At 42.2% G+C, this 27,316-nt stretch overlaps 2 protein-coding genes across 3 annotated transcripts in view; one reads left to right on the plus strand and one right to left on the minus strand.

Moving 5' to 3' along the window:
* Positions 1–14,658, plus strand: cpxm1b (carboxypeptidase X (M14 family), member 1b). Of its 2 annotated transcripts, XM_085417127.1 has the most exons (15): positions 1–375; positions 1,856–2,011; positions 4,445–4,554; positions 4,652–4,791; positions 5,081–5,165; positions 6,004–6,163; positions 6,254–6,345; positions 6,952–7,075; positions 10,147–10,343; positions 10,446–10,625; positions 11,548–11,745; positions 11,832–11,928; positions 13,500–13,639; positions 13,720–13,822; positions 14,103–14,658. In XM_085417127.1, the coding sequence occupies exons 1-15, from the start codon at positions 3–5 to the stop codon at positions 14,402–14,404; spliced, it is 2,457 nt and encodes an 818-aa protein (XP_085273253.1). In that variant the 5' UTR covers positions 1–2; the 3' UTR covers positions 14,405–14,658. The 2 variants fall into 2 exon arrangements, with proteins under 2 accessions (XP_085273253.1, XP_085273244.1); XM_085417118.1 differs by lacking the exon at positions 1,856–2,011 and having other exon boundaries at positions 2–375.
* elp1 (elongator acetyltransferase complex subunit 1) overlaps positions 14,639–27,316 on the minus strand; it is a 17,170-nt gene continuing 4,492 nt past the window's right edge. Inside the window, exons 14-36 of the mRNA XM_085417104.1 lie at positions 27,169–27,275; positions 26,887–26,990; positions 26,733–26,786; positions 26,539–26,644; positions 22,153–22,277; positions 21,844–21,917; positions 21,222–21,300; positions 20,881–20,960; positions 20,105–20,242; positions 19,852–19,937; positions 19,614–19,762; positions 19,092–19,215; positions 18,887–18,984; positions 17,296–17,497; positions 17,122–17,183; positions 16,929–16,991; positions 16,772–16,832; positions 16,556–16,669; positions 16,375–16,474; positions 16,147–16,274; positions 15,730–15,881; positions 14,906–14,984; positions 14,639–14,777 (exon numbers count right to left, since the gene is read on the minus strand). Of these exons, the coding sequence (XP_085273230.1) occupies positions 14,710–14,777; positions 14,906–14,984; positions 15,730–15,881; positions 16,147–16,274; positions 16,375–16,474; positions 16,556–16,669; positions 16,772–16,832; positions 16,929–16,991; positions 17,122–17,183; positions 17,296–17,497; positions 18,887–18,984; positions 19,092–19,215; positions 19,614–19,762; positions 19,852–19,937; positions 20,105–20,242; positions 20,881–20,960; positions 21,222–21,300; positions 21,844–21,917; positions 22,153–22,277; positions 26,539–26,644; positions 26,733–26,786; positions 26,887–26,990; positions 27,169–27,275 (2,353 nt within the window). The 3' untranslated portion in view covers positions 14,639–14,709. The remainder of the gene's footprint in view (positions 14,778–14,905; positions 14,985–15,729; positions 15,882–16,146; positions 16,275–16,374; positions 16,475–16,555; positions 16,670–16,771; positions 16,833–16,928; positions 16,992–17,121; positions 17,184–17,295; positions 17,498–18,886; positions 18,985–19,091; positions 19,216–19,613; positions 19,763–19,851; positions 19,938–20,104; positions 20,243–20,880; positions 20,961–21,221; positions 21,301–21,843; positions 21,918–22,152; positions 22,278–26,538; positions 26,645–26,732; positions 26,787–26,886; positions 26,991–27,168; positions 27,276–27,316) is intronic.

Consider the following 27,316-nt stretch of genomic DNA (forward strand, 5'->3'; position numbering starts at 1 on the left):
TGATGTTGCAGAGCAGCTGGTCACAGAGGTTGAATGAGAAGTTCGTGTTAGGTTTTCTGCAGGGGAGAGTTGCTATGGCAGGATTTCTGCTCATCACTGTGCTTTTTTATCTGAACTGTGGCTCATTTGTTGTTGTTATAAGCAGACCTGCAGATGGCACAACCTCAAGGAGAGCCACTGTGGCTTTAAACACAGCTCTAACTTCAACTGAGAGCCTTTTTTCTGCAGGGAAACCCAATACCACTGAGGTTCCCACCGCAGGATTCACAACTAGGTATCGTAAGTCAATAAGCAAACCCACCACAGCTCCAGAAAGTCTGAGTGAAGCTGCTGGTAAAACAACTGAAAGAGAAGAAGAAGGTCCTCCAGAGTTGGGTGAGTGGACACAAACTGATATTTATTTCTGTTTTTCATTTTCTTTAATGCTGTTTAATCTCAAATTGATGACAAATTGTTAAATTCAAAGGGTTCTCCTTCATGGAAAAGCTTACATGAGAGCAAATGAACTCCACTGATTGTCCTTTGGTTTTACTGGTCATTACTTTTCCCTTAAGCAAAAAGCCTATGTGGTAAAGCAGTTTCAGTGTAAATGCATCATGGTGACACTGAAAGAGAACAAAGCAGCCAAAACTTTAATTCAATGTAAATTCTGCTTTGAAAGTTAGATGCAACAAACTGTCTACCAACTCTAATCATGGTCGCATTAATCACTGATGAAGCGACAGACTTTCAACAACAACTTGAAGCCACAGTTTTGTAGATACTCGGAGTGTAAAAGGACTGTGTTAGTGTTTTCATATCTGCGGTCGGAGAGTCATTGTCCGAGGGCTGGGGGAGGATGTTCCACATTCTGCAGAGGGTGCAGTGAAACATTTTAGCCGTGTGTTTCCGCTGATGAAAACCAGATGTGCTGTGCAATGCCTGAGAGCAGAAAACAGAAGGCAACTCTTCTTAAAACCAGTCACATGTAATGTTGGTAATGCAGGAATATTCCACTGCACAGCGAGCAGATGCATATCCAGAACATCTACTGCAGGGGTTGTTAGTTTGTTTATTGAGCTCGTTATTTAATTCAAGAAGGACAGTGCATGTTAACTGTCTCACAGACTTGGGGCACAGGGAGTAACATCTTGTTTGCTTTCTTGGCAAGAGTCATCTCACCCTCAAAAATTAAACCGTACATTATTATTATAGCATGAAAAAATGATGGACAGCACCAAGAAACAGCTGGCCTTGTCTCCATAGTTAAATATTTTTGAATTTTTAAATTTGATTGTTTGTGCAGGGCTTTTTCCCGTTTCTGTGTTAAAATAAGCAGACCAATTCATTATTAATAGAAATATATCAGAGTCTCATCTAGTTCTCTGCAAGAGATTGAAATATAGCTATTCCAACCCCCTGAGCCACGATTGCCCCGTGGCCACGATTGCCCCGTGGCTCAGGGGGTTGGAAATCGCATCTGTAACCGGAAGGTCGCCGGTTCGATCCCTGGGCTCTCTGTCCTGGTCGTTGTGTCCTTGGGCAAGACACTTTACCCTACTTGCCTACTGGTGTGTTGGCCAGAGGGACCGATGGCGCGATATGGCAGCCTCTCTTCTGTCAGTCTGCCCCAGGGCAGCTGTGGCTACAACTGTAGCTGCCTCCACCAGTGTGTGAATGTGAGAGTGAATGAATAGTGGCATTGTAAAGCGCTTTGGGTGCCTAGAAAATCGCTATATAAATCCAATCCATTATTATTATTATTTTCCTTGAAAGCAAAGTTCCATTGTAAAGTGTCCTGTCTAAAATATTGCATATTGATGTGGTATGAGGAATGCATGCCCTGTTGTGTATCAAATGGTTTGCTTTTTTATAGCAAAGAGGTCCACCAGAGGCATTAAGGTAGCAAAGAAGCCCAAAACGGTCCTGAAGAAACCCAAAGTCATCGGCAAGAAGCCAAATGCTGCTGAAAGAGCAAAACCCCAGGTCAAAAAAAGAGTGAGCCCATCAGTGGCCACAGAAACAGCCCCACGTATGTATCGGGGGTTAGCCCCAAAGTATACAGTATGCCCATCAGACAGGTTTGGTTGCTTTTTCCTGCTTGAAAGAGGTCAAGCTGTCAGGTCACACTCACACCAGGCAGCCACAAACCAAACTATTTCCTAAACTAGCTCAGATAAGAGCCATTTATGGGTTTAATATTGTGACAATCAAACTCAAGGCAGTGCTGAATGGAGGCATACTGTATATGTAAAGCCTGATGTATAACTGCTGTGTGTTACACTCATTCAGTGCAAGCTCAAACTAAAGCCTGGCAGCAGCTTCCATCCACCTGCAGCTACTTTTAAAAACACAGGTATTCATGATACAAACGCAAAATTGATTCATTGAAGCCCTTAAAAAGAAGAAAGTGCAGACTCAGACTTTTGCTGAACTGCTCACAGATTTCACCTTTCTGCTTCTGCCAGTCTTCTTTATTTACATTGGGAACACGATAAGCGATGATGTATTGTACCATATACAATGAGTTTCCTCCTCCTTCACTTCAATTTGAAGAGTTTTATTATCTTCCTCTAGCTTCCTTTTACTCTTAGCGTCTCTTGATTTTTGTCCCTCATGTATGATTGAGCCGAACTTAGTCCCTGTAGTTAACACACATCACAGAATAGAAGTGTTTTGTAGTTACTAGTGTGATTATGCACAGTCTGGTTTCTGCCGTGTGCATATTCCCTTGTATATACAGTACATATCTCATATTTGTGTACTAGACTGGAAATCGTGCCAGCTGAATAAGCGTGTGTGTGTATAGTGCATCTGTCTGCATAATCTGTGTGTACAGAGGGAATGATCAAAGGTTAGCTCAGTGGAGGCTGGCTAGAAATAAATGCTTAGTAGGCAAGCTGTCATGTCATGTCAAATCAGAGCCGATGTTCGTTAAAATCCATGCAGGCCTGTCAGACAGTGCTGGGGTGAGATTAGCAGTGAGTGATATGACAGAAAATGTTGCATGTTGAGAATAAGTACGTGTCAAACTTATAATATTGCCTCTTCCTGGTTGTTAGCGGAGGTGTTTTCATGCCTTCATTCATCAGCAGCATGATGCATAAGTTAATATGAGTGTGACTTGACTTGAACTTTAGAACAACAGGAAGCAGCAAAGAGCGAGTCTGGGAAAAATGGGAAACCAGCACAGAGGTCAGATTCAGGGTCAGGAAAACATCTTCTATGGCTTCATTCATTTTAAATGAAAGATGAAATCTTTAGTGCTGGAGAACAATGAAAGACGCACAATAATGCTCTTCTACCTCTAGAAAAACTCCTGGTGGGATTTATTTACACAGTTAATCAGCTCAGTTGTGGATTCCTTTAATGTAGTCAAAGCTGAGTGTAATCCGGGCATCGTTATGAGTTTGCCAGCTGTCTTTGGCTCCGCTTCAGAAGTTTGAGAATAAATTTGTGGTTTGGCAGGATTCCCGTGGTCAGCAGCAACAAAGACACATTTTGACTCACAAGCAACTCGAAGGAGATCCTACAGGAGTGCAAGGCAAAAGGGGGAAAGGGTCTTTACAGGAAATGCCATCAACATTTAGCATTCATTTATGCTACTTCTATATTCTGGCCCAACGCTTTTTAGCAGCTAATAAAGCTTCCTAAGAGGAGGAGGCATTTTGAACCGAGCTGAACCCAGCAGACAATGAGAGTCTGTCCGAGGACTCACGGCTGCAGAGCCCGTGAACAGGTTTACAGAAACCTCAGTGCTTCAGCTTTCTCTGTTTTCTACCTGCTGCCTTTGACTTAATTTGTAAACCCATCAGGGTTGAAGACACTTGAACAAGTGAAAATCTTAAAAACATAAAAGAATAATAGTTATGTTTCCGCTCAGCGTTCGTACAGAGGGGTTCAGATTTGCCCACTAAAAAGGTCAACAATAATGATGAGCATTTCCAAATTCATCATACAAGCGATTTTTGTATGGAAGCATCTGCCTTTTTATCTAATCTGCTAAAAAAAACGTGAAAAATGCTTTTGAGGGGTCAACTCTCAGCTTTTTATTCACGAGAAACGTGTGTGCATGTGTTCAGTAAAATATGTACAAGGCACGGTTATGTTTGTTTAAATGCAATGCATCCATGCGGCTGAATATTTTATACAATCATATTGATGCAGGGCGTCAAAGCGCACTGAGCCACAAGTTCCTGGAAGTTTGATTTGAACATCTGCATTTTAAAATAATCTAACGTGCTTCAGTGTAAATAAGAAAACCCTTTTTTCCAACAGTGTGTTCTGTCTGATGGCACTAAATTATCAGAAAATGACAGTTCACAGATATTCTGTCTTTTAATAACGTTCTAAAAAAATCTGACTTCTACCTTTCGAACTCACACTTCTTCGAATTCACCCCTTCTCCTGTAATTTCATTCATAATTAAGTGAAATGACTGATAAAGCCCTGCTGGTTGTCTCAGAATGTCCTCCACTGGGTCTCGAGTCACTGAAGGTCAAAGACACACAGCTGAGGGCTTCGTCCTACAAGCGCCGAGGCCTGGGTCCCCACAGGGGTCGACTCAACATCCAGGTGACTGCGCAGAATTTAAAAAAAGATCCACCGCTGCACTTCAGGCTATACTTGCAGAAGCATCATAAACACTGTGCATTCCACTTGTGTGTGGCAGTCTGGAATAGAGGATGGAGATATCTATGATGGGGCCTGGTGTGCTCAGTACAGAGATAAGAAGCAGTGGCTGGAGGTTGACGCTCGACGGCTGACTCGCTTTACTGGTGTCATCCTGCAGGGGCGCAACTCCATCTGGAGGTCAGTGCTGGTGGGTTAGAAATCAGTAAGCCTGCTGGGAAACTGGTTTCAGGACAGAATGGAAGTATTGTTTCATTTTGAAGTCCAAGATAGTGTTCCCAAAGTCTGCCTACTGTGAGATGTTACTCAATGTTACTTAATTTAAGACACATAAAAGCAGGCTTTGCTCCGTCTTCAGTTTGTGCTCTTTTTCAGAAACCTGGTAATGTCTTGATTAAGTTAAAAAGTGTGTGTCATATCACATGTGCCATATTTACAACCCAGATGTGTGTTTTCTGTTCACAAACAGCTGGGACATTGTGCATACCTACAAGGTGCAGTTCAGCAATGACACACTGGTCTGGAAGCCATGTATGAACGGGACTGAAGAGGCTGTGAGTGAACACCCGAGCTCTGATCTTCCCTCTACTCTGTGTATACGTTTCACTTTCTAAGCTGGTTATAAAAGGAGTCACGAGGCCGTTCTTTGTCTCGGGTTTATCTGTTAAAGGTAACGGGTTAGCCTTTTGCATGTTTATGAAAGAATACAGGCCAAAATAATATAAGCAAACTGATCTATCACTTGACTTTTAGGGATTTATTTTTTTTTTTGGGGGGGGGGGGGGTGTTTTTCTTGTATTTGTGGAATAACTTTGCGTTATTCTTACTCCCACCACAGAAGCTTGAACCCACTTCATGGACAAAAAAAGGAAAAGCCATTAGAGTTTAATTTACCCGCAAGCTGTTACCATCATTCCAACAAAGTCCTGTAAAGGAAAGTTTGGTCCATAGTGTTGACGCAGCACATTTAAAGATTATATGCTATTTCATTTTTACAGTGTGAGGGCAAAGTTTGTGACGTTCGGTTATTGAAAACTCAAAAACTGGTTTAACTGTGCAGATTTGTTGGGGTTTGTTCTTTCCCCTGCTCTGTCTGGCATGTGTGACTCAGCCACAGCTGGCACGATGTGCCAGATGTGCTTTGTCCAACCTTTTTCTTTCTTTCTTTTTTTCCCCACGGGGCTTTTGAATTCAGGTGGTGAAAATCAGAGGAGATCAAAATATGACAAGCGTGCACAAACTGACGTTAAAATTCACGGTTTGCAGTGATAGAGCAATGTGCTCATATTCAGTTATGAAAATAGTTTTTACAGTACAATTTTATATTTTTATTACTAAAAAAATCGTATTTGTATTATAGGTCGTTAACCTAAATGTGTCCTTGTGTCGCAGATATTTGAAGGAAACCAAGATGCAGAGACACCCGTCCTCGCCCTCTTCAACACTTCCACAGTGGCACGCTATATTCGGATCAACCCACAGTCCTGGTACCAGAATGGGACGAAGGGGCACATCTGCCTGAGAGCTGAGGTGTTGGGCTGTGCACTCTCAGGTATAAGAGGCCACTAGCTGGAAATAGTTTTTTTACATTCATATAGATATAAGTATTTAATTAAAGTGACACACGTTTCCCATTTTACAGATCCAAACAGTATCTATCCATGGCAGACAGAGCCCACAGAGTCCAAAGACAAGCTGGACTTCAGACACCACAACTATAAGGAGATGAGAAAGGTGTTTGTTTTATATCCTGAACATTTTAATGTGTGTGTGGTCTGCTTGGTCTGACCAAAAGCAAATATACAGAGGTTTCATTCTGTTGAATGAACTGTGCTGCCACTACGAGCTGTCTGAATCTGACGGTCAGAAAACAAACAACCAAAGCAAACACAGGTCCACCTTCCCCAAACATAGCCAGAGGTCTGACATGGCTGATTTATGGGATGTAGACGTATGAAATGTTTATACTCCACTTCAGTGACAAGAAGTTTCTCTGTGCCATCTAACTTACTTTGTATGTGTATTTTATGCGTTCTTTGGCAGTTTTTTAACTTCAATTTCCTAAAAGAAGTGTTGGATAAATACTTCAGATGGTTCAAAGACACTCAGACTAAATGAGGAACCTTCAGATAATAAATTTCTAATAATCCGTTTGTAAAATAATTTACCCCACATTTTTATACATATCATTTGTTTCCCGCTGAGATGGGTTGAAATGATGCACTTGAATTTTATCTGGGCATCATCTAAGCTTAACACACTTCCAATGAGGCTACAAAACAGTTGCCCTTTGAAATACTGTGTCAGTGAAACACGTTTTTTTGTTTTTTGTTTTAACAGCTGATGAAGTCAGTACAAGAGGAGTGCCCTGACATCACGCGCATCTACAGCATCGGGAAGAGCTATATGGGGCTGAAGCTCTATGTCATGGAGATCTCCGACAATCCAGGAAAACACGAGCTGGGTGAGACTTACAGAGAAATGTGAAAGCGGCAGGAGAGGGAAGCTTAACTCTAGGAAGAAAAGCTCATCAGTGAAATCATTTGGTTTTTTTTAACACAAATCAAAGCTTAATCTAGTCTTACTAGTTAGAAGGTTTCCGGTTTTAATCCCTGACTCCTCTAGTCTGGATGTCAGAGTATCCTTGTGCAACGCAAAAAAGCAGAAGACCCTAAATTCCCTGAGGATGGCAGTGGTGCTCTGTGCGTGTTCATGACGTCCACCTCCTCCTCACAGGTGTTTTTTAATTTACTTCTCAGAAGCTGAACTTCTTATTTCTAATTAGAAACATGGCACAAAGCTGCAATCATTATTTACTTATTGAGAGCTTGGAACACTGTGAAGAGTCAGGGCTTTGGCTCTTTACTGGTTTAAATCTTATCTTAAACTCAGGATTTTCTCAGCTATCACTAGAAAATACTCCTGCAGATCAGCTGTTATGACATCTGGAGTTCCACAGGCGTTAATCATGGAGCCTGTTCTTTTTTCTCTTTGTACATGCTCCATCTAGGTCAAAGTATTCCTCAACATAATTTGCCTTTTCATTGATGTCTATAATATTTACAGTTTTATTTACCGTTTAATCTGGGCAGACACTGTTTCATAAGAAAGCTCCAATCTAAAGCTTCAACTAAACCTTGAATCTTCCACATGGTGCTGTGCTGCCATGCCGCTTCTCCCCTAATGAGACTGTAAACTAAGAGGTCAGCAGGTCAGTATACTGGTTCTGACCGTGTCTTTCAGCCCTTCTTCAGATACAGTGCACTACTGTGTGAGACATAAACAGTCCAGAGTTCTCCCTCGTTTGCTTTAAGGTGTACAAATGTTTTCTTTGGCCTCATCGACTCAGCCCGCGTGGCAGCAGAGTGGTAGGTAGGGTATTTCCCGCCAAAAAATCACTTCAGGTTGTTATGTTGAAGTCAGTCGGGGGGAGGTTGGGGTCTGTTTGGGTTTAAATCTGTGCTCTTGTTTGGTTAACCACATCTTCTTCATTGTTCTTTTCTCTGATTTATTTTACGGTGCTGTTGATAAGGGTGGCTGTAGCTCAGGTGGCAGAGCAGGTCAGCCACTAATCTGAAGGTCGGTGGTTCGATCCCAGGCTGCCTCCTGGCGGCATGCCAAATATCCTTGGGCAAGATACTAACCCCGTGTTTGCCTACTGGTGGTGGTCAGAGGGCCCGGTGGCGCCAGTGTCCAGCAGCCTAGCCTCTGTCAGTGCGCCCCAGGGCAGCTGTGGCTACAATGTAGCTTGCCATCGCCAGTGTGTGAATGGGTGAATGACTGAATGTAGTGTGAAGCGCTTTGGGGTCCTTAGGGACTAGAAAAGCGCTATACAAATGCAGGCCGTTTGCCATTTACCATGATGGCTTTGTTGAAGCTGAGGTCATATTTATAGCATTTAAGCATTCTCCACTGCAACGACTGAACATACAAGGTATGGACATTGAGGCTGTGGACAGCTACAGGTACCTTGGTGTTCATCTGAACAATAGACTGGACTGGACTCATAACTCAGACGCCCTCTACAGGAAAGGGCAGAGCAGGCTGTACCTGCTGCGGAGACTCAGGTCGTTTGGAGTGGAGGGCCCACTCCTGAAGAAATTCTATGACTCTGTTGTGGCTTCTGCTATCTTTTATGGTGTGGTCTGCTGGGGCGGCAGCATCTCTGCTGGGGACAGGAAGAGACTGAACAGGGTGATCCGAAGGGCCAGCTCTGTTCTAGGATGCCCTCTGGACCCAGTGGAGGTGGTGAGTGACAGGAGAACGGCGGCTAAGCTGTCATCCCTGATGGACAACATCTCCCACCCCATGCAGCAGACTGTGACAGCACTGAGCAGCTCCTTCAGTGGGAGACTGCGGCACCCACGGTGTGGGACGGAGAGATTTCGCGGGTCTTTCCTCCCCACTGCTGTCAGACTCCATAATAAAGACTTTAACAGATCAAGCACACACATCCATACATATGCAATAATACTAAGTGCAATAATCCTTTCTGTCATCGTTGTATTTTTACTCAGTTGTATATAGTATTTGTATTTGTATTCTATTTTTATCTTATTGTATATTTATTTTATTTTATTCTACTGTATATAGTATTTTATTTTATTCTATTCTGTACAGTTGTGTACTGTATTTATTCTTATTGTATTCTAATTTTTGCCTCATAACTTTTGCACTGTCCACTTCCTGCTGTGACAAAACAAATTTCCCACGTGTGGGACTAATAAAGGTTATCTTATCTTATCTTATCTTATCTTATAGAATATGACCTTTAAACATAGTGTGAACAAGAAATTGAATGCAAATCTGCCCCCATACTCATCTTATACTTGGTCCCCTGGTATAATCCCAGAACACCACACTGGGAGGGGTGATGATATCTCCCCCCCGACCTGTCATCCTGGCTCCCCCTTGCCATAGCATGTGTGCTGCACCTCATCAATCTCTAGCTGTGAGAGCAGCATGAGGGGTCTAGCCTAGAACCCTTGCTGAATACAGATGCCCCAGGTGAGAGTCTAACTTGAAAGTCCCACTCCAGAGGCGTGTAGTCTTACCAATACGCTATCCAGCTGCTATTATACTATATATATCTCTCTCTATAGGTTGGATGGATGGGTGAGCTTTAAATCTGTGCTTTAAAGTGTTTTAAATAGCCTCGGAGCCATTTTCATATTTAAAATATATTTGCTTACAGCACAGCTCGCTGTTTGAAAACTTTCTGAGTGTTATGTGCCGTATTTGTTGTTAGCAGTGAAGTGAGCTCAGAGTCCTCCTCATGAGCATTTCTCAGAATAACATGTGACATTTCAGAGATACCTGCCATTGAATGTGCAGTATGTGGCCCACTGATCTGTGCAACTCTGCATGTAAAACATCAAACTGCACATGTATTAAAAGCTGTTGCATATGATATCCACTGCACATAAAGGATTTTGATGTGATTTGTGTTTAAATCTTTAAAGGCATTAACCAAATGACAAGTAAAAGTCTGGTATGAGCCAGCCTTCCCATCTCTGTGTTTGGCGCCCCCTGCAGGAGAACCAGAGTTCCGATATGTTGCAGGGATGCATGGAAACGAGGTGCTGGGACGAGAGCTCCTGCTAAATCTCATGCAGTACATCTGCCAGGAGTATAAACGGGGAGACCAGCGCATAGTGCACCTGGTCAAAGAGACCCGCATCCACCTTCTGCCCTCCATGAACCCCGATGGATATGAGATGGCTTTTAAAAAGGTGCAGGAAACTCCCCTGTCAGCTCTGAATGTCAGCACTAGACATGAGAGTAATAAATTACCAGAACTGAAAGGAGTTAATCCTGTTTTCTTTGACGTTCAGGGCTCAGAGCTGGCAGGCTGGTCGCTGGGACGTTACAGCTATGAAGGCATCGATATGAACCACAACTTTGCTGACCTCAACTCAGTGATGTGGACCGCCATCGAGCTGGAGACAGACCGGTCCAAACTCATCAACCACTATTTCCCCATCCCTGAACAGTACACCACCGAAGAAGCTTTTGTGAGACACACGAGTGACAAACACACATTTCACACACACGAAAAACATCTCCATCACCTGTTTTCCTGCCTCTCAATTTCATATTTTATTGTAGAATGATTTAAAACTTTGATACTTTAATGGCGTTTTAATCCTAACGGTTTAAACACGACGGTGACGGGTCATAGTATTTTTACATCGATTCAGTCCTGAGAAAAGGCATCAGTAAAAACAACCTGTACACGTGGACCAGGGTCATGTGGAGGCTTTCAGAAGCAGGGATAGTTCAAACCAAACATGTCTAAATTTAACATTTTATTTTTAACTTTAAAATTCTCTGACTGTCTGGGTGATAAATAACGATTTTCAGTATGAATTAATTAATTAAAAAACCATTAAACAAATAAAAAGATTTAAAAAAATGTAATTTAAAAAATTAAACTGGAAAATAGAAAGAAAAAGGAATTTTTTAAAATAAAAACAGATATTTTAAACTTAGTTTTTCTAACAATAGGACAAAGTCCTTTTAATAAGCTTCCAGTTTTTCTTCCTGTAATTTTGTAGGTTTCACTCTTAGATTGTGATGAGTCATACCTAAATGTTTCTTATGGCTAATTTGTGCCTCCTTGTCTCCTCTTTCCTCCTGCCTGCGATCCCAAAGTTAATCTCAATACAACACATTGAAGGATGTCTTAATTCAAATGCATCTAGTGGGTAGAGGAAGAAAGGAGCTGCAGGAGGGTTATAATTGATGCTTCTTTGTTTCTTGTGGAACAAACAACAGCTAGAGCTTGTAAAACAGCTAAAAAGGTGGACAGATATCCACAGCATCATGTTTTCTGGGGATACCGTCCACTATTTACTGCCATTAAAATGTCACCTAAAACAGAGTCGAGTTTACCCTGATTGCAAGTTTTAACAAACTCGCCACCTTTAACATCAGGTGGCGTCAGAGACCCGAGCTGTCATCAGCTGGATGCAGAACATCCCATTTGTTCTGGGTGCCAACCTCCACGGTGGAGAGCTGGTGGTCACCTACCCATACGACATGACACGGGACTGGGCGCCTCGTGAGCACACGCCCACCGCTGATGAGAGCTTCTTCCGCTGGTTGGCGGTAGTGTACGCCAGCACCAATCAGGTGACTGCTCCTTCCACGCTCTTAAACTACAAAACGCCTTAAAGAAAGTGAGTGAACAGTGTACTTTTACACGTAATATAAAACAGGTGATGTCCAACCATGACCGCCGGCCGTGCCACAACAAGGACTTCCTGAGATACAACAACATCATCAATGGAGCCGACTGGCACAATGTGCCTGGAAGTAAGAACGAGTGTTTTTAAAGTCAGATTTAAAGCTTAAATCTCTGTTCTGTTTCTTAAATTAACATTTAATTTTTATTCTGTTTATCTCCTTTATCAGCTTACAAGACAAAATTAATACCATCAGAATCTGCAGACAGATGTGACCTTAACTCTAACTTTTTCACTACCTAAAATTACTTATGCATTACTAGGTTACTTTCAGTCTGCTTAAATTTAATAATAGTATAATCATTTCTTTGTTACCTGTGAAAAACTGATTTGTTACCCTGTTAATCTGGTGCGCCTACCCTTAAGTCAGGGCTCTCGAACTCCAGGCTTCGAGGGCTGGTGTCCTGCAGGTTTTAGATGTGTCCTTGATCCAACACAGCTGATTTAAATGGCTAAACAACCTCTGCAACATGTCTTGTTGAGGTAATGAATCAAATGAACTAATCATTTGATTCAGGTGATTTGATTCATTTGATTTAGTGTGTGTTGACCCAGGGTGGTATCTAAAACCTGCAGGACACTGGCCCTCGAGGTCTGGAGTTCGAGACCCCGACTTTCAGTATATGTAGGTAAATATAACTGCACTTAATTTTCATTTATTTACAGAGGAATTAAGGCCTTTGTCATGGGCTGTATTACAAAGTGCTGCTGTCAAAATATTAAAAGTGTTTTTCAGCTTGCTAACAAACCTGGTTGCTCTGAAACTGATGGTATACATATGCACACCTATTTAAAAGTAAATAAGATGCTTTGGGTGAAATAGGGGAGACTAAATGGATAAAGACGATATTATACAACCTCTGTACCCTTAATGACAGGTTTTGACACCTATGTATTAGTAAAGACGTAGTTTGACAAACATTAGAATAGGTCACAGTTTTTTCCAAGGTCCCTAGTAAGTAGGGATGGGTATCGTTTAGGTTTTATCCGATACCGGTGCCAAACCGGTACTTTTGAAAGGGTGCCGGTGCTTAAACGGTGCTCAAACCGGTGTTTAAAGAATGGAGAACACAAAATTGGTCCAAAAACCTCTCATGTTCAGCTGTTTTTTTGTAAAAAGATAACAATGTTAGCCTTTTCTGCAGCTATGGGGCATATATGGTATCACTCTTGGCTGGAAGCAGTGCTTAAACAATGGAAAAAACACAAACTTTGTCCAAAAACCTCTCATGTTTAACTGTTTTCCACTTTTTCTTTGGTCATTTTAGCCTTTTTGGCCAGGGTGAAGGGAGTATCTGTCATCAAACAAGAGGACAGCAGCATGTAACTACGACGGTGTTTGCTAGTTGCCATCATGGCACTGGATACCGGTACCCATCCCTACTAGTAAGATTCACAGGCGCAGATCAGCCTCACTAGCTTCATTTTGTTCTGAAAGCAGAGCTGAAATATGACTGAAACCGCTCGGGTCAGAACAGATAAACTAGGGTTTCTCCTAGCAGGTGACCAAAGATGTGTTTGATTTAGCTGAACATGACTATGTCTTTAAAAACATAAACTCAACACCAGAAAAACCTCAGCACAAAACATAACTTGGATTGAATAAATAAAGTTCGTCATATTTTTCTTTTTTACTTTCAGGTATGAATGACTTCAGCTATCTGCACACCAACTGCTTCGAGGTGACTGTGGAGTTGTCCTGTGATAAATTTCCTCACGCCAGCGAACTTCCCATCGAGTGGGAAAACAACAGGGAGTCTCTGCTGACTTACATGGAGCAGGTATATTACTTATAGGTTTAGTTTATGAACGGCTTGATTATCATTTTATTTAATTTTTTTAAAGGCTGTGTTTATTTTAGGTGCATCGTGGTATTAAGGGTGTGGTTCGCGACAAGGATACGGGGGCTGGAATAGCAGACGCCGTTATCAAAGTCGATGACATTAATCATCACATTAGATCAGGTACATTTTTATTTCACGTCAGATATTGAATCAGTTTTGGTGGTAAGAATAACAGAAGCAACTAAACATCAATAGCCTGTCAATAGATTCTGGACATTTTTAATTATTTCTTTATCATGATGTTAAGTGGAAATCTGATAACATGATAAAATGTTGGCCCTTTTTGCATGTTTTATAATAAAGGAAAAAAATAAGGTTTTCTGGATGTTTGTGTATACTGTGATAGTCCACTGCACTGATACTTTTCCTCATGCCACCTTCTGTTATTTCCTTTCTGCAGTGGCCGATGGCGATTACTGGCGGTTGCTGAACCCCGGCGAGTATCGGGTGACGGCCACCGCAGAGGGCTACTTCCCCTCCTCCCGCACCTGCCAGGTCATGTATGACCACTACCCCACAATCTGTGATTTCCGCCTCACTAAGATGCCCAAAGAGAGGCTGAAGGAGCTTTTGATGAAGGGAGGGAAACTTCCCAAAGACCTGCAGCTCAGGCTGCGGCAGCTACGCATGCGGAAGCTGCGTGTCACCACCAAGGCAATCAACCGGAGACGCGCTGCTGCAAAACGGGCAAAGAGGGTGTGATAATGATCGTGATCAAAGCGAGAACAAAGCAGGACTTGGTTCAAAGACCCACCTTCGCAGGATTCACACATTAGAAATGTTTTTATCTTCTGCTGTGGAGCAGCAGAGCAACTTAGGAAAAAGTCTGCAGCGAAAGCCACATTAATTATTCTGATTTCTGGGGAAAAAAATGTATGTGATGTCATATTGTTTTCTTTGAGCTCAAGAGAATGAACACATTTTATAAGAGAAGTCAATAATTGAGTCCTTCTTTATTACATGATTAGTATTTGACCTTACAGTTAAAAATTAAAAACAAAACTAATTCACTTCAGAACACTGAGCTTCCACTTGACACCGTTTCTCATCTTTGGAGCGGTCGGGACCTCGGCGTCTACGGAGGGGAAAAGATGGGAAACAATAAGAGAAATTTTTAAATAGTGGCATTTAATATTTATCTGACTAAAAAGGTGAAACTAAGGAGAAGAGAAGTGACTGGCTAAAGAAACAAATTGTGCTGACCTTGCTGTGAAGCTGCTGGTCTCTGCTGCTGTTGGAAAGAAGCCATGATGCTGTTTGCCGTGGAGTTTGGCCCAGTGAGCTGCAGAGCAGGAAAAGTTTAAGATTTATTTTTGGCCTTTGTCATTTTTATGACAGGTCAGTGGAGTGGGCAGGAAAGGAGGGAATGACGTTAAGGAAAAGGCCCACACTCATGCCGGTAGGACATGTCCACAATACCTTGCCTAGGTGACATCACAGTCAGATGCCAAACCAACTCATCTGGCTCCTTCGATGTGGAGGAGTAACGACTCGACTCTGTGTCCCTCCCAAATGATTTAAACCCTCACTCTAAAGGAGAGGCCAGCTCATAGCAATAAGTCAGATATGTCATACTTCTGAAGAACCTCCTGAAGAAACTACCACAGATTCCTCCGAGAAACATGTTTGAATTCTTTCTCAGTGACTGCAAAACACATGTCGACTGGTTGGGCAACTCCTACACACCCCAAATATCCTCAGGAGGATAAAGAACTGGTCCAGCGGTCCACAATCAGGAAGAAAACCTGAATCTGATGTTCGACTAATGGAGAGACCTCTCCAGTACCCTGCCATACATCTTCCCAGGAAGGCTGAATAGTGCAAACCCCCCAAATAGTGTACCCTTATCCCAGGCAGGGTGACCAGCTCCCTTTATTTGTTCTCTTTCATAAAAGGTCCTTTTAGTGTATTTAGGATTCATGTAAGTTCATGTAAATTCATGTAAGATAGATCTTTAGATCCATACTAATGCACAAAGCCAAATGTGCAGAAAGACTGTTAAAGACAATGATAAGAACTATATTTACCGGGGCTTGGCTGGTCTGCAGGCCTTCAGGCCACACCTCAGGAACTGCTGCCTCCATCATCTGCAGAGCTTCATCGTAGGTCAGCTGCAGCTTTTCTGCCTGTTTGTCAAACTGGAACAGCACCAACACCTTCAGCAGGTTGTGGACTTCCTCTGTCAGGGGGAATTAACAAATAAGGTTTCACCTAGATGGATGTAACATCACTGAAGGGTACAGTGACTTATACAAGTCTTGAATTCTGTATTAAAACTTTTCTACTTACTATGTTTAAATTGCACACCAAGTCAGACCAGGAATTAATCTTTTGATGTCGAGTTCAAACAAGAGGAATGATTATAAAGAAAAACCTTGTGAAGGGGAGCAGCACTAAATGTGGACCAACAACTGTTTGCTGATGTTTTTGTTCCATAGTCGTACCTCTCATTTTGTCCACAGTAGTGATGATCTCAGCCAGGGCGAACATCAGTGCTCTGTCCTCCATTGGGCTTCCTTCCTTCAAGCTGAGCTTCTTTCTCTCTGCTTTCCGCCGGTTCTTCGATGATCTCCTGCGAGCACGTTGACAAACATTCCATCAGTAACAAAGCTGAAGTATTTTCCAGCTGGGCTACGCTTGACAAACTCTTAAGGTGGAAGCGGCTGGCTTACGAGGAGATGCGGGAGTTACTGTGAGAGTATTTGGAATTGGTCATCACACTGCTGGCTTCAGAGTAAAGCTCAGCGTCAGCACAGTCTGGACCGTCTTCGTCTGGTGAGGCGGACAAAAGGTCGGGTCACAACACGTTCACGTTAGATAACACAAAAACCGCTAATTCAGTCCGATTCTCACCGAGCATGTCCAGTCTGGCTTTCTCTTTCTGCTCTCGAACCACAGCCAGGCGGGTCTTGTGTCGGGTGAAAGTCCCAACCTGAGCCTCCAGGAAGGAGGTTTGGGTGTTTACAGCTGATGGAAAACATCAACATGCTAAGACTATGCCCTCTTTGTATGGCTGCCCTCTTTCTTAGTAGCATGGTTCAATAAAATAAGAGACTGAACTTCTCTTACCTTCTAATATGGCGGGTTTCAGGTTGGTTTCAGTGATGTCCTGTCTGTTGTGCATGTAAATCTGAGGCAGGCAGAGGAAATATTTGTGTTCTATTGTGTAAAAAGAAAGGTGAAGGCAAAGTGAAAAGGCCCAAGAGATGGCGGTTTATTTACTGACCAATCGGAGCGCCTCCTCCCAGGATGCCCCAGTGATTAGAGCTAAGATGGCTTCCTCACAGTCCTGTGGGAATAAAGGAAAATCAGGCATTCAGACCTTGGCTAGCAACTGCAGGCAGGAAGTGCTACACTGCTGGATGATCTTTAGCTGTATCAGAATTTCTCAGGTTGGTCATGGCTGCAGAAGAGCTTACTTTAGCATACTGGTCCAACAGCAGAGCAGCTTCTGAGTAGCGCCTCTGTTCATTCAGCTTCTCTACAAAGGAACAAAGCAGAAACATTCACTGGAAATATAATCCAGCAGCGATGTGGCTTCTTGACTTTCCACTTAATCTCCAGGTCACATGACCACCTGTTCTTATGATTACCTGCCAGGTCTCTGGCCAGCAGAGCTAACTGGTCGGGTGGTAGCGGTATCTGCTGCGCCACGCAGATGGCGTTCCTCCAGCTGGAGCTGGTGGCAAAAGCTTGCAGGGCCCGTGCTGGCTCTCCACATCGCCAAAGGAGCAGGCCGGCCTGCTCCGCCTGCTGCTGCTCCACCAGGTGCTCGGCGTAGGCACAGCTCAGTGTCTTGAGGTCAAAGAGCAAAGTGTCAAAATTAACTAGCATATAAACACAAGACCGGGTGAACAGGTGAGCGCTTTCTACGGGTGAATTTATGTGTGTGACCTTATTCACAGCGTAAAGTGCCACAGTGAGATTTGAAATGAGGTTTGATTATCGAAGAATGTAAAATAAATTCTCTATTTATATTTGTGTTAATTTCATCCATTAGACTTTGCTCGGTGCCTTTTTATTCTTAAAAATGTTTTTAAGACATTTGTAGTCTGATTTCTCTTCTTTAAATTACCTCTAATAATAAAATAAAAACTTTTTAAAATTGTTCTCCTTTTCTTTAAATTAAGAAAAAACTTTTATATTTAATGTCTTAAGATCTGTCCAGCTTTCATCCAAAAGGCTTCGGTGTCTTTAACTCAAACTGAACCTCACGTAACCCAAGACGTGGCTCACTGCAGTCACAGAGGCCACGGTGTGATGCGAGTGTGGGCCAAATCGCCTGGTAAAGCATCTCAAGTCTGTGTTATACTTCAACACCATCAGCTGGTGTTGAAGACCACCACCTCTGTTTGATGATGGTCAATCACAGTGGATCTACATGGCCTCTTTTGCTTAAACCACGTGTCGTGTCTACTCAGTCCAAAATGTAAACATCTGCACTTAAAGGAAAGAGGAGAGTACAGCTGAGTCCTGGGCCTCATGTTGTGCCGTGGCTGTTCAGTCTCTTCTATGTAAAAGGTCCAAACGCTCCTCCCTGCACTGCACAGCATACAAGGAGACAACCCTGCAAGGGGTTAAATACCTGAGAGTCAGTGTTTACAGCTGTATGAGGTGAAATGTTTCAAATGTTTCACTCCATCCAGATCTGTGGATGACTGAGAACACAACACTGACAAATTTCACATTTAACAAATTATCTTTTATAAAACTTGAGTCTGGGAAAAACAAGCACAATCTCAACAAAATGCCTCAGTTTTCCCACATCCATCCAGTCATTACAAAGAAATTCCACTAGTAAATCAAAGAGCCCCATCAGCACGGCTCTTTTGGGTTTAACCACCTGACTTTGGTGTGGCATGGCAGACAATGTGGGATGTCTTTGTCAGACAAAAGGCTGTAAAACTGACAAAGAATCAGACCTCTGGCCTGGAAATAATAAACAGCTCAGAAAGCCTCTTTCATCGTGATTTAGCCTTGATGATTTTTATGCCATTTTATTTTCCATTTTTTCTGCAAAACTATCCTCGGGGCCAGATTAAACCCTTCTGTGGGTGTATGTTTGTCATTCCTGGTATTAGTGATTTGAAAAACTATGATCAGTGTCATGAATGCATGTGTCATGTTGCAGTGTTTGGGTTCAGCTCGACACGGACCTGAAACAGTCCTGAGCTGTGTGCGTACCTTGTAGTGAGCGCTGTCTGCTGAGTACAGTCTCAGAGCTTCACTGTAGAGCTTCTGTTCCTTCACGAGCTGCAGAGCTTCAGGAAAATGTTCCTCTCCTGTACAAAAACACTCATCATGTAACTTAAAAAGATTCTGGCAGAGTTTCCAAAAACAGCAACTCTCAGTAAGATAAGACCAAGCTGACAGGCACAAGCGGACTGACCACACTTGCTGAGATGGTGCAGGGCCTTTCTGTAGCGCTTCAGGTGTTTGTCGATGGTGTAGCGCTGGTAGTTTGGCTCCAGGCTCTTCAGCATGTTCAAGAAAGGCAGGTACTCTTTGGGGTCCTGCAGGGATTGAGGAGATAGCAACATGAATCAGCTGTATCCTTACTCTATACACAATGTGAAAGATTAACCTTTCTGTTGCTGCACAAAAAATAAAGATCTCAAAACTTTGGACATGGAAAAGTCTTTAATTCACACCAAATTTACTGATACTCTTTCCCCTGATTACACCACAGGCTCTCAGAGCATTAAAGTCTCCTGTTTAATGTTTGAAAAAAAAAAAAAATCAAATGGTCTATCATTATTAGAAATAATGTAAAACGTATTTTAAATAACACATCCTGATGATCCACTAACTTATTTACTGATCTCACTATCAACGATTCTGTATAAAGTATATAGTATATCATGGCACTGAGGTAAAGTCTGGTGGTTCCTCTTCCCCTGCAGTCTCCTACCTTCTGGGATTTCTCCGCCACCATGAGTACGAGGTCAAAGTCGTATGTTCCCAGCGAGTAGTCATAAAGGTCGTTGACATTGACGAGGAAGAGGAGGTACTTTAACGCCTCCTCAGCACTCACAGCACCAGGAGCTTTAGGAGGGTTCTCTAAATAGGAATGCACACACAGAGCACTGAGTGAAGGATCAGAGCAAGTACAGACAGAAAGGTCATCGATGGGTCTAAGGTGTGCTCACCTCGAAGCTCGTGGACCTTCTGCAGAGCAATTTCCAGCTCAGGAACAGTCTTCTTCACATATGCAGTAAGGATGGACAGACAGAACCTGAAAGGAGAATTGTTTTATGTCCCACTGCTCCCATCAAATGATCCAATTACTGAACATTTCTAATCCTTCCTAGTTTTACTTTCAGCTATTTTAAGATCGCAAATAGTACAGTTTGTTACATTAATATGTTTACTATCATTTAAGAAAAAAAAGATTTCACTGACTTGTTTGGATCCATTGAATCCATGACACTCCGTAAAGCATCACACACCACGTCCACTTTCTTCTGCTTCGAGGCAGGCTGAGGCTGGACCGGGCTGCTTTCAGAACGGGGGTACATACTACCGGTCGTATCCTCCTCTCTGAGTAAAAAACGGAAGAAATTTTTTTTTTGTTTAAATAAAAATAAAAAACAAACTGCAACCTTCAGGGATTAAAGATCGAAACAAATGCACAAATAATAAGAAACTGCAGTTCCTAAAATGTCCACTTGAGGCTCCAGCAGTGAGTCAGTCCCCGTAGACGCCCATGTTAAAATCTCTTTACAGCAGAAATAAACATGTTTACAGCCTGATACAAAACTGTTTTGATCCAGGCATCCATCTTTTCACGTATGGCCAATTTACAGTCACCAGTTAAACCAATATGCAAGTCTATGGGCTGTGGGAGGGAACTGGAGTGCCCGGAGAAAACCCACAAACAAAGGATCTAACAAATAATATGACTCAATGGGAACGAACATCCAATATTTTCAGCTTTATTAAATTCTAGTATTTTAATTAATCAGTTAGTACTAATTAGCAGGCATCTGTTTCTATGCACTGCACCAATACTAAACATTCTTTTCCAATAGGATAACTTGTGGCTGAAATGTTGATGCCAAGTCTTTAAAATGCAGTAAAAACTGCAGTTTTTAAAAACAGCAGGTGATGTCACACCATACAGTCATTTTTCTTTTAAGGTGAGAATGTATTCCTTTGACCTCTTTGAAAAGTCTTACTTTAGTTCAGTGAGGAAGAGGTTGATGTGGTTGATGGAGCTGAGCTGTTTGATGAAGGTCTCTATGTTCTCCAGGAAAGCCTTTGAAGAAAAATAACATTGTTTTTACTCATTCACAGCCTTGTTATAGCTTAGAAACATCCACCCATCCATCCGTCTTTCAGTGTCTATGCACAGAAACCTCCTGCAGCTTCTCTGGCTTTGCAATATATTCACATCACTTTTGGTGACTAATAGTAGATATTACTATATACTTTAGCTTCATTTTAAATAAACTGCCTGCCCTGAACATTAAAGGAAAATAAAAAGTTATAAAACTACACATAAAGACGCAGAACAAACCTTTGGGTTGTGATCATAAATGAAGTTCAGGTTGATCCTCAGCTTCCTCATGCATTCAAAGGCGTCTCTGAATTTCAAACTGGTTATAAAAAAAACAAGTTGAATGTTTTCAGTCTTAACACATTATTTATAAGATTTAATTAATTAATTTAAAGGGTTTAAAAAAAAGGTAATGGAACAGATCATCACAGCCTGGGAGCAGAAGGTTGTTGCTGAGATTTCGGCTACAGTATTTAGAGGTGTGATGTCTGGTTCTCAAACTTTTTGGAAGTGTAGAAAGGGAGACATTTTTAAAAGCTCTTCTTCAGAAATGTCAGGTGCACATATGTTTACAGTCATTTGTACTCTCAGATCCCGCATGAACTGTGTACTAAAACTTTCTAAATTCTTCCAACTGTTTCATAGCAACAAACAGAAATAACTTTGAATTTTAGCCATAAACAGAATATATTTTAAAGATAAACTCCATGAATAAAAAGGATCAAAAATTTTAAAAAGAAGGCCATCACCTACGCAAACACGTCTCATTTTTATGATTTAGTGTAAAATGTTTAGTCTTGGCTCTGGATATCAGAACCTTAATGTTCTCTGAAAGAACATAACAAGACGATCTCAAACGCACCTATCCAGCCACTTCCTGAGCTGAGCCAGCACCAGCGCTCTGTGATGTATGGTCTCCAAATTCCCACGAGGCATCTGGATGGACACAATTTAAATCAAAATCCCCACACGTTTGAAGGCATTTTTGAGAGTCAAAATATGGTTTTAGTGGCAGGGTTACAATTAGATTATGGTTAGGTTTAGGGTAAGAGTAAGGGTTAGGCATTCATTTTTGATGGTTAGGGTTAGGGTAAGGGGCTAGGGAAACCATTATGTCAATGAAGGTCCTCACTAAGATAGCTGAACGGGCTTGTGTGTGTGTGTGTGTGACCTGCAGAATCACTCTGGTGTCTTGTGGCACCACAGTGACGATCCTGGATCCTCTCTCCACTCGTCTAAGTGTCTCATCATTCTGATCATTCTGACCGCCATCAGAGGCTAGAGCCGCCTGCAACCCTGTGGGGTCAAAGTTCACTCAGCTCACCATCACTATTACACACAAAGAAAGAAGACCTTGCTCAGTAAATGAAAAACATTTATGTCCAAGCTACAGTGAGCTGTAAATGACCAAGCTACTCACTTCTTCTTTATGGAAGAGCCCAGAAACCCATTTGAGTGTATTGGTGATTCATTCTTACAGTCAATAGCCAGAGCTCATGGCTGTAGGTGAACATTTATGTGTGATCCATGTAGAAACATGGATCACACATAACATGGATCATAGATCAAACAGATGGAGTAAATTTCTAGCTCAGCTCCCTCTTCACAACAACAGACCAGTATAGCATCTGTACTACAGACTGATCGCCCACTCTGCTTTTCCCTCAGTTAAGAAAATAAGACCTCAAAGATACTTAAACTCCTCCACCTGTGGAAACAAATCATACTTGACCCACAGTGGGCTCTTTCCCAACTAAAAACCATGACGATTACGATGCACAGTTAGCAGGGATTTATGCTTCAGCGGGAAATCTACGCTGTAACCTGACGTGCACCTCTTGAGAAATATTACTACACTCTGGGTCAGCGCAGCCCACAACTACAGTGATGAGCCTGTTCAGTGCAATTCATCCTGATCCTGCACATTTCCCGCTACTTTTTCACTGCAGTTTTTGAATTTTTCAATAAGAGATTAACGATCATCACAACAGAATAAGAAAAGAAAATTATAGCATCAATATAAAGACTCACAAATGTCAGCAGATTCCTGCTAAAAAGATTAGAATTGATGTGAGGGAATGTACAAAGAAGGGGAAAAACCTGAGGGACAAATATGTCTGCCTTAAAAAAGAAAAACTGCACAAAGCAAATGGAGTGGACCCAGGAAGGGAAAAAACAAAATTAAAGGAAAAAAACAAACAAACAGCATTTTATTTGTTTTTAATTGGCTGGTACTGTATATAAAACACTAGAAAAAGACCACATGATAATTAGGCCTTAGCTTCCCTGGGACAAGGTTGCGACTGGAGCCTAAAGGGCAAGTGTCTGGAGTCTAATACCCAAAAGGTTTCTGAGCGCATAGAAGTGTTCAGTCCCCTCACTTCCAACCGTCCCCCAGCCTCAGTAAACATTTACTGACAGGTTTATGAGCTCAAAGCACTATTTTCAAGTTCATTTAGTAAATATGGTCCTTGTTACATAAACCATGGTATGATCACACAGCCAGTGTGCAATGTTAAAACACCAAGATGATGACACTGAAAACACTCAGAGGCTTCTATCCACCTGGGCCCTATTTCAGGAAGCCGGTTTAGTGCAAACTCTGAGTAAGTACACCCTGAGTTAACGAAAACTCTGGGTTTTCGGTTTCACAAAGCGAGTTTAGATTAATTCTGAGTGAGTTACTATGACGACACACTCCGTGAAGCTAACCTGCCCCCTAGCAGGTTTACTTCAACTAACCCTGACTGTCTCCGCCTCTTTGTCAGAAACCTGACTGTAGGAAGTGTCAGACATGGCGTGCCCCTTCCTTGAAGAGCCAGTAGATGTTGAAGCCCAAATTCTCCGCAGAGCTCTCCGCCGGGAGAGAGTGATTAGAGGGCGTTTGGACATTTTATCATTTCCTGATGATTTCCTGTGTGAACGTTACCGTTTTTCAGCACAATCTATAATTTATTTGAATAACATCCTCAGGCCTAATATTGCTCATGTGACACATCGCGGACATCCTCTCAGTTCTGTACATATTATTTGTATTGCACTTCGGTTTTTTGCAAACGGGAGCTTTCTGTATAATATTGGTGACGCTGAGCACGTTTCCAAGGCTACCGTCTGTCGGGCAGTCAGGAATGTTACAGTTGCACTGAAACGTCTCCTGTACTCGTCTGTGGTGTTCCCCGGTCATAGACCCACAAGATTTATCAAAGAGGGATGCCACAAAATTGCAGGTAGCAGGATGAACGAAACTTAATTCATGATGTGGTGATATTTGAACTACTACTTAAATTTTACATTTATTCTCACGGTTCCCAGGCGTGATTGGCTGTATAGATGGCACTCACATTCCAATCATTGCTCCTTCAGTAAATGAAGGAGACTATGTGAACAGGAAGTCTTTCCACAGCATTAATGTACAGGTACATAGTTCCCTGTAGCATTTCAAACTAACAAATTATTTCATTATAGTAATGGATGCTAATTTGTGTTCTCTGCACTGTGAAGATCATATGTGATGCTGCCAACATTATCACAAATGTGGAAGCCAACTGCTCAGCCTCTGTGAGTGGTGGTGGTGGAGGACCTCCACCTGTTTTTCGGGCCTCCGCTTTTTTTTCTATTGGCTATAACGGGGTCACATTTGAGCTTACAGAGTAAGCAAATATGTACTTGTAATGTGCTCAGATAATTTCAATAAGTGCTTACAGAGGGGAAATTAATGTAGCCTCTAACTGCAATTGATTTACATGGGACAAACAGACCAAGCACTATGGCCCATGATACAATTACACCTTACCTGTTTGGACTATATTTTTATATTTCATTTTTACTTGCTGCCAGGAACGTTTGGGGCCTGTTGGGTTGCACCTGCGCTCACGTCACATCACAAAATAAAATGTATAAAATAAAAAATAAAATAAAATATAATAAAATAACGTGTTAAATGGGTGGAAATCCCTAGATCAATGTTTAAATTAACACTCACGCATTGACTCTGTCGGCTATGTTTTGCCATGCATGCTCCCTTTCTTTTGCAGCTGAGGCTGTGTTACTTTTTTTCCGCAAAACTTGCATGTTATCGGCATATGCTGCCATCAGAATTTCAGCCTCAAGTGCTGTAAAATACATTGACCGCGCCTTCTTTCCCTCCGTCTCCATGGTGACTCGCTTAATCTGTGCTCCACTAATCAGGGCTTTATGTATCCTCGTGCGCGCGTTTAACTTGGGGTTAAAGCAACTCCGCGTTGATTGAACTAATTGTTATCAGCCTTTCTGAAACCGAATATTCCGAGTTGGACAGGTCGGGGTTACTCAACCCTGAGTATCGTTTTTCACTCTGAGTTTTCTAAACCGGCTTCCTGAAATAGGGCCCAGGTCATGAACCATCATGATTGTTACTTTCACACCTGGGCCCGTATCCCTAAAGAATCTTTGTGCAAAAAGTGGCTCCTAGCGGCCAAATTCTAAGAAAATTCTCAGAGTCATGACGTTTTCTTAGAATTTCTCCTAAAAGTGACACGACAATCCCAGTTAATATAAAAGCTATTCCTCAAGATTCCTAGCGCTTAAAAGGGCTCCTAAGGCGAGATCTGCTAAGAGCAGGGAAGAGGACTTTTAGTGGCTTAGGAGTTCCCCTAAGCAGCTGCACAAAATGGCCAACAGAAGAGGCAGGAGAGATGTCCTGCAAACACTGGATGACAGGGAATTATTGAGATGCTACAGATTGGATCGTGCAGGAATCATGTTTGTGGTGGATCTCCTTAGAGATGCAATTACTTCACCAACTCGACGCCACAACACTATTACACCGGAGACGAAAGTAATCACAACCCCGAGGTATTTGGCAACCGGGAAAATGCAACAATGCAGCAGTGATGACTTGGGTCTGCAATCACAGACATTGCTAAAAGCTGAGCCGTGTTACCCTCGTTAAGACCACACTGGACTTGTAACGTTGTGATTTCTACTTCATTAAGGACAGCCTCTTGAGATAGGCCATCTTGTTTTCAACGGGGTCCATATGGGAGTGAAAGTACAAAATATGCCAGCTAGGATATTAATATGAGCAAATAAGACACGAATCATTATTTGAACAGGGTGTAATGAGTTTAAGTTTTCACATATTTTAGATTCTAATGGCTATAACCCCTACAGCTTACTATTCATTTTCCAGATATTTTCTTGAATGTGAAATATTATTTACAATTACAGTCAGCATAAGATTAGAGTATATAATATGTTTATTGATTTGAGGGTACATCCTTTGCTCATTATCACCAAAAGCTCATTTCCATCAAACTTGTAGGATCAACCAATCACGGCTTTTGAAATGATGACTCATACCTAGCAACGGGGTCAACCACACCTCCTCACTAAGATAGGATTTTCCATCCATTCCTTGCTCAGAGTTCACTGAAAATGTTCTGGAATCACTTCTAAGCTAAAACTCCTGGCAAGGAATTTTTAGGTTAAGTTAGGAGCTCTCTGAGAGGATTCTCAGAATCTTTAGGGATACGGGCCCTGGTCTCTAAGGCCTATTAAGAGGAGGAAAAACTCCCACCTTTCACTGTGAGCGTGCTCAGCTGGAGGCAGCGGCAGGTGTGTGAGTGCGTGGTGACGAGGAGGAAGTCGTTGCAAATCGCAAAGGAAGAAACACTAGAGGCGAGCTGAAAGTAAGCAGAGACAAATGCACATATTTCTAATAAGCTCTGCTGCTTCTTCACTGCCAATGAAACAAGAAAGAAAAATGCAGACCTCTGAGTCTCCAGCATATAGGTGAGATCTCTCCGTCAAGCCGAGCAGATATTCCTGAGGATGAAAAGCAAAAGCATACATGAGCATCAGGCTTGCAGACTAGAACTTAGAGACAATTACTCATGTAATTAATTACATGCTGGTGAGTTTCTACCTCTCCGCCGATGCTGCAGAGGGCCATCTGGACACAGGGAACAGGAAAGTTGATGCTGCAGCCGCTGGAGTCTTGCCAGTCCTCCACTGATGGCTCTTGACAATCTACACAGAAATATACAGAAATAAAACATTTATTCCTGTAAACTGATACAGCTTCCTTACATGTACAACAAGCTTCAAAGGAAAGTATCAACATGTCAGAAAAATGAAAAAAGGAAAATTAACCCCCCAACCCATGGATCAGTTGCTAAAACGCATGAATAAAGGTACGTTTGCTGACCCCAGATCAGTTTCCTGATCCGTCCATCCTCCAGCTGCAGGGCCACAGTTCCTGTCTGAGAGGAATGAACCACACTGACCACAACACCGTCCACTTCCACCTCAGACCTGAGGCAGAAAATCACTATTAGAAAGATTAATTGTTAATG

This window comes from Rhamphochromis longiceps, linkage group LG2 (assembly GCF_057381845.1).
Source record: "Rhamphochromis longiceps isolate RC_006_pf linkage group LG2, R_longiceps_female_GT1.1, whole genome shotgun sequence".
NCBI classification, from domain to species: Eukaryota; Metazoa; Chordata; class Actinopteri; order Cichliformes; family Cichlidae; genus Rhamphochromis; species Rhamphochromis longiceps.

Excerpts from the sequence above, each read along its gene's own strand:
- cpxm1b (XM_085417127.1), top strand. The coding sequence starts at position 3 with ATGTTGCAGAGCAGCTGGTCACAGAGGTTGAATGAGAAGTTCGTGTTA. Across the intron at positions 2,012-4,444 it reads GGCCACAGAAACAGCCCCAC|AATGTCCTCCACTGGGTCTC; the intron begins GTATGTATCGGG and ends TGGTTGTCTCAG. Across the intron at positions 4,555-4,651 it reads GGGGTCGACTCAACATCCAG|TCTGGAATAGAGGATGGAGA; the intron begins GTGACTGCGCAG and ends TGTGTGTGGCAG.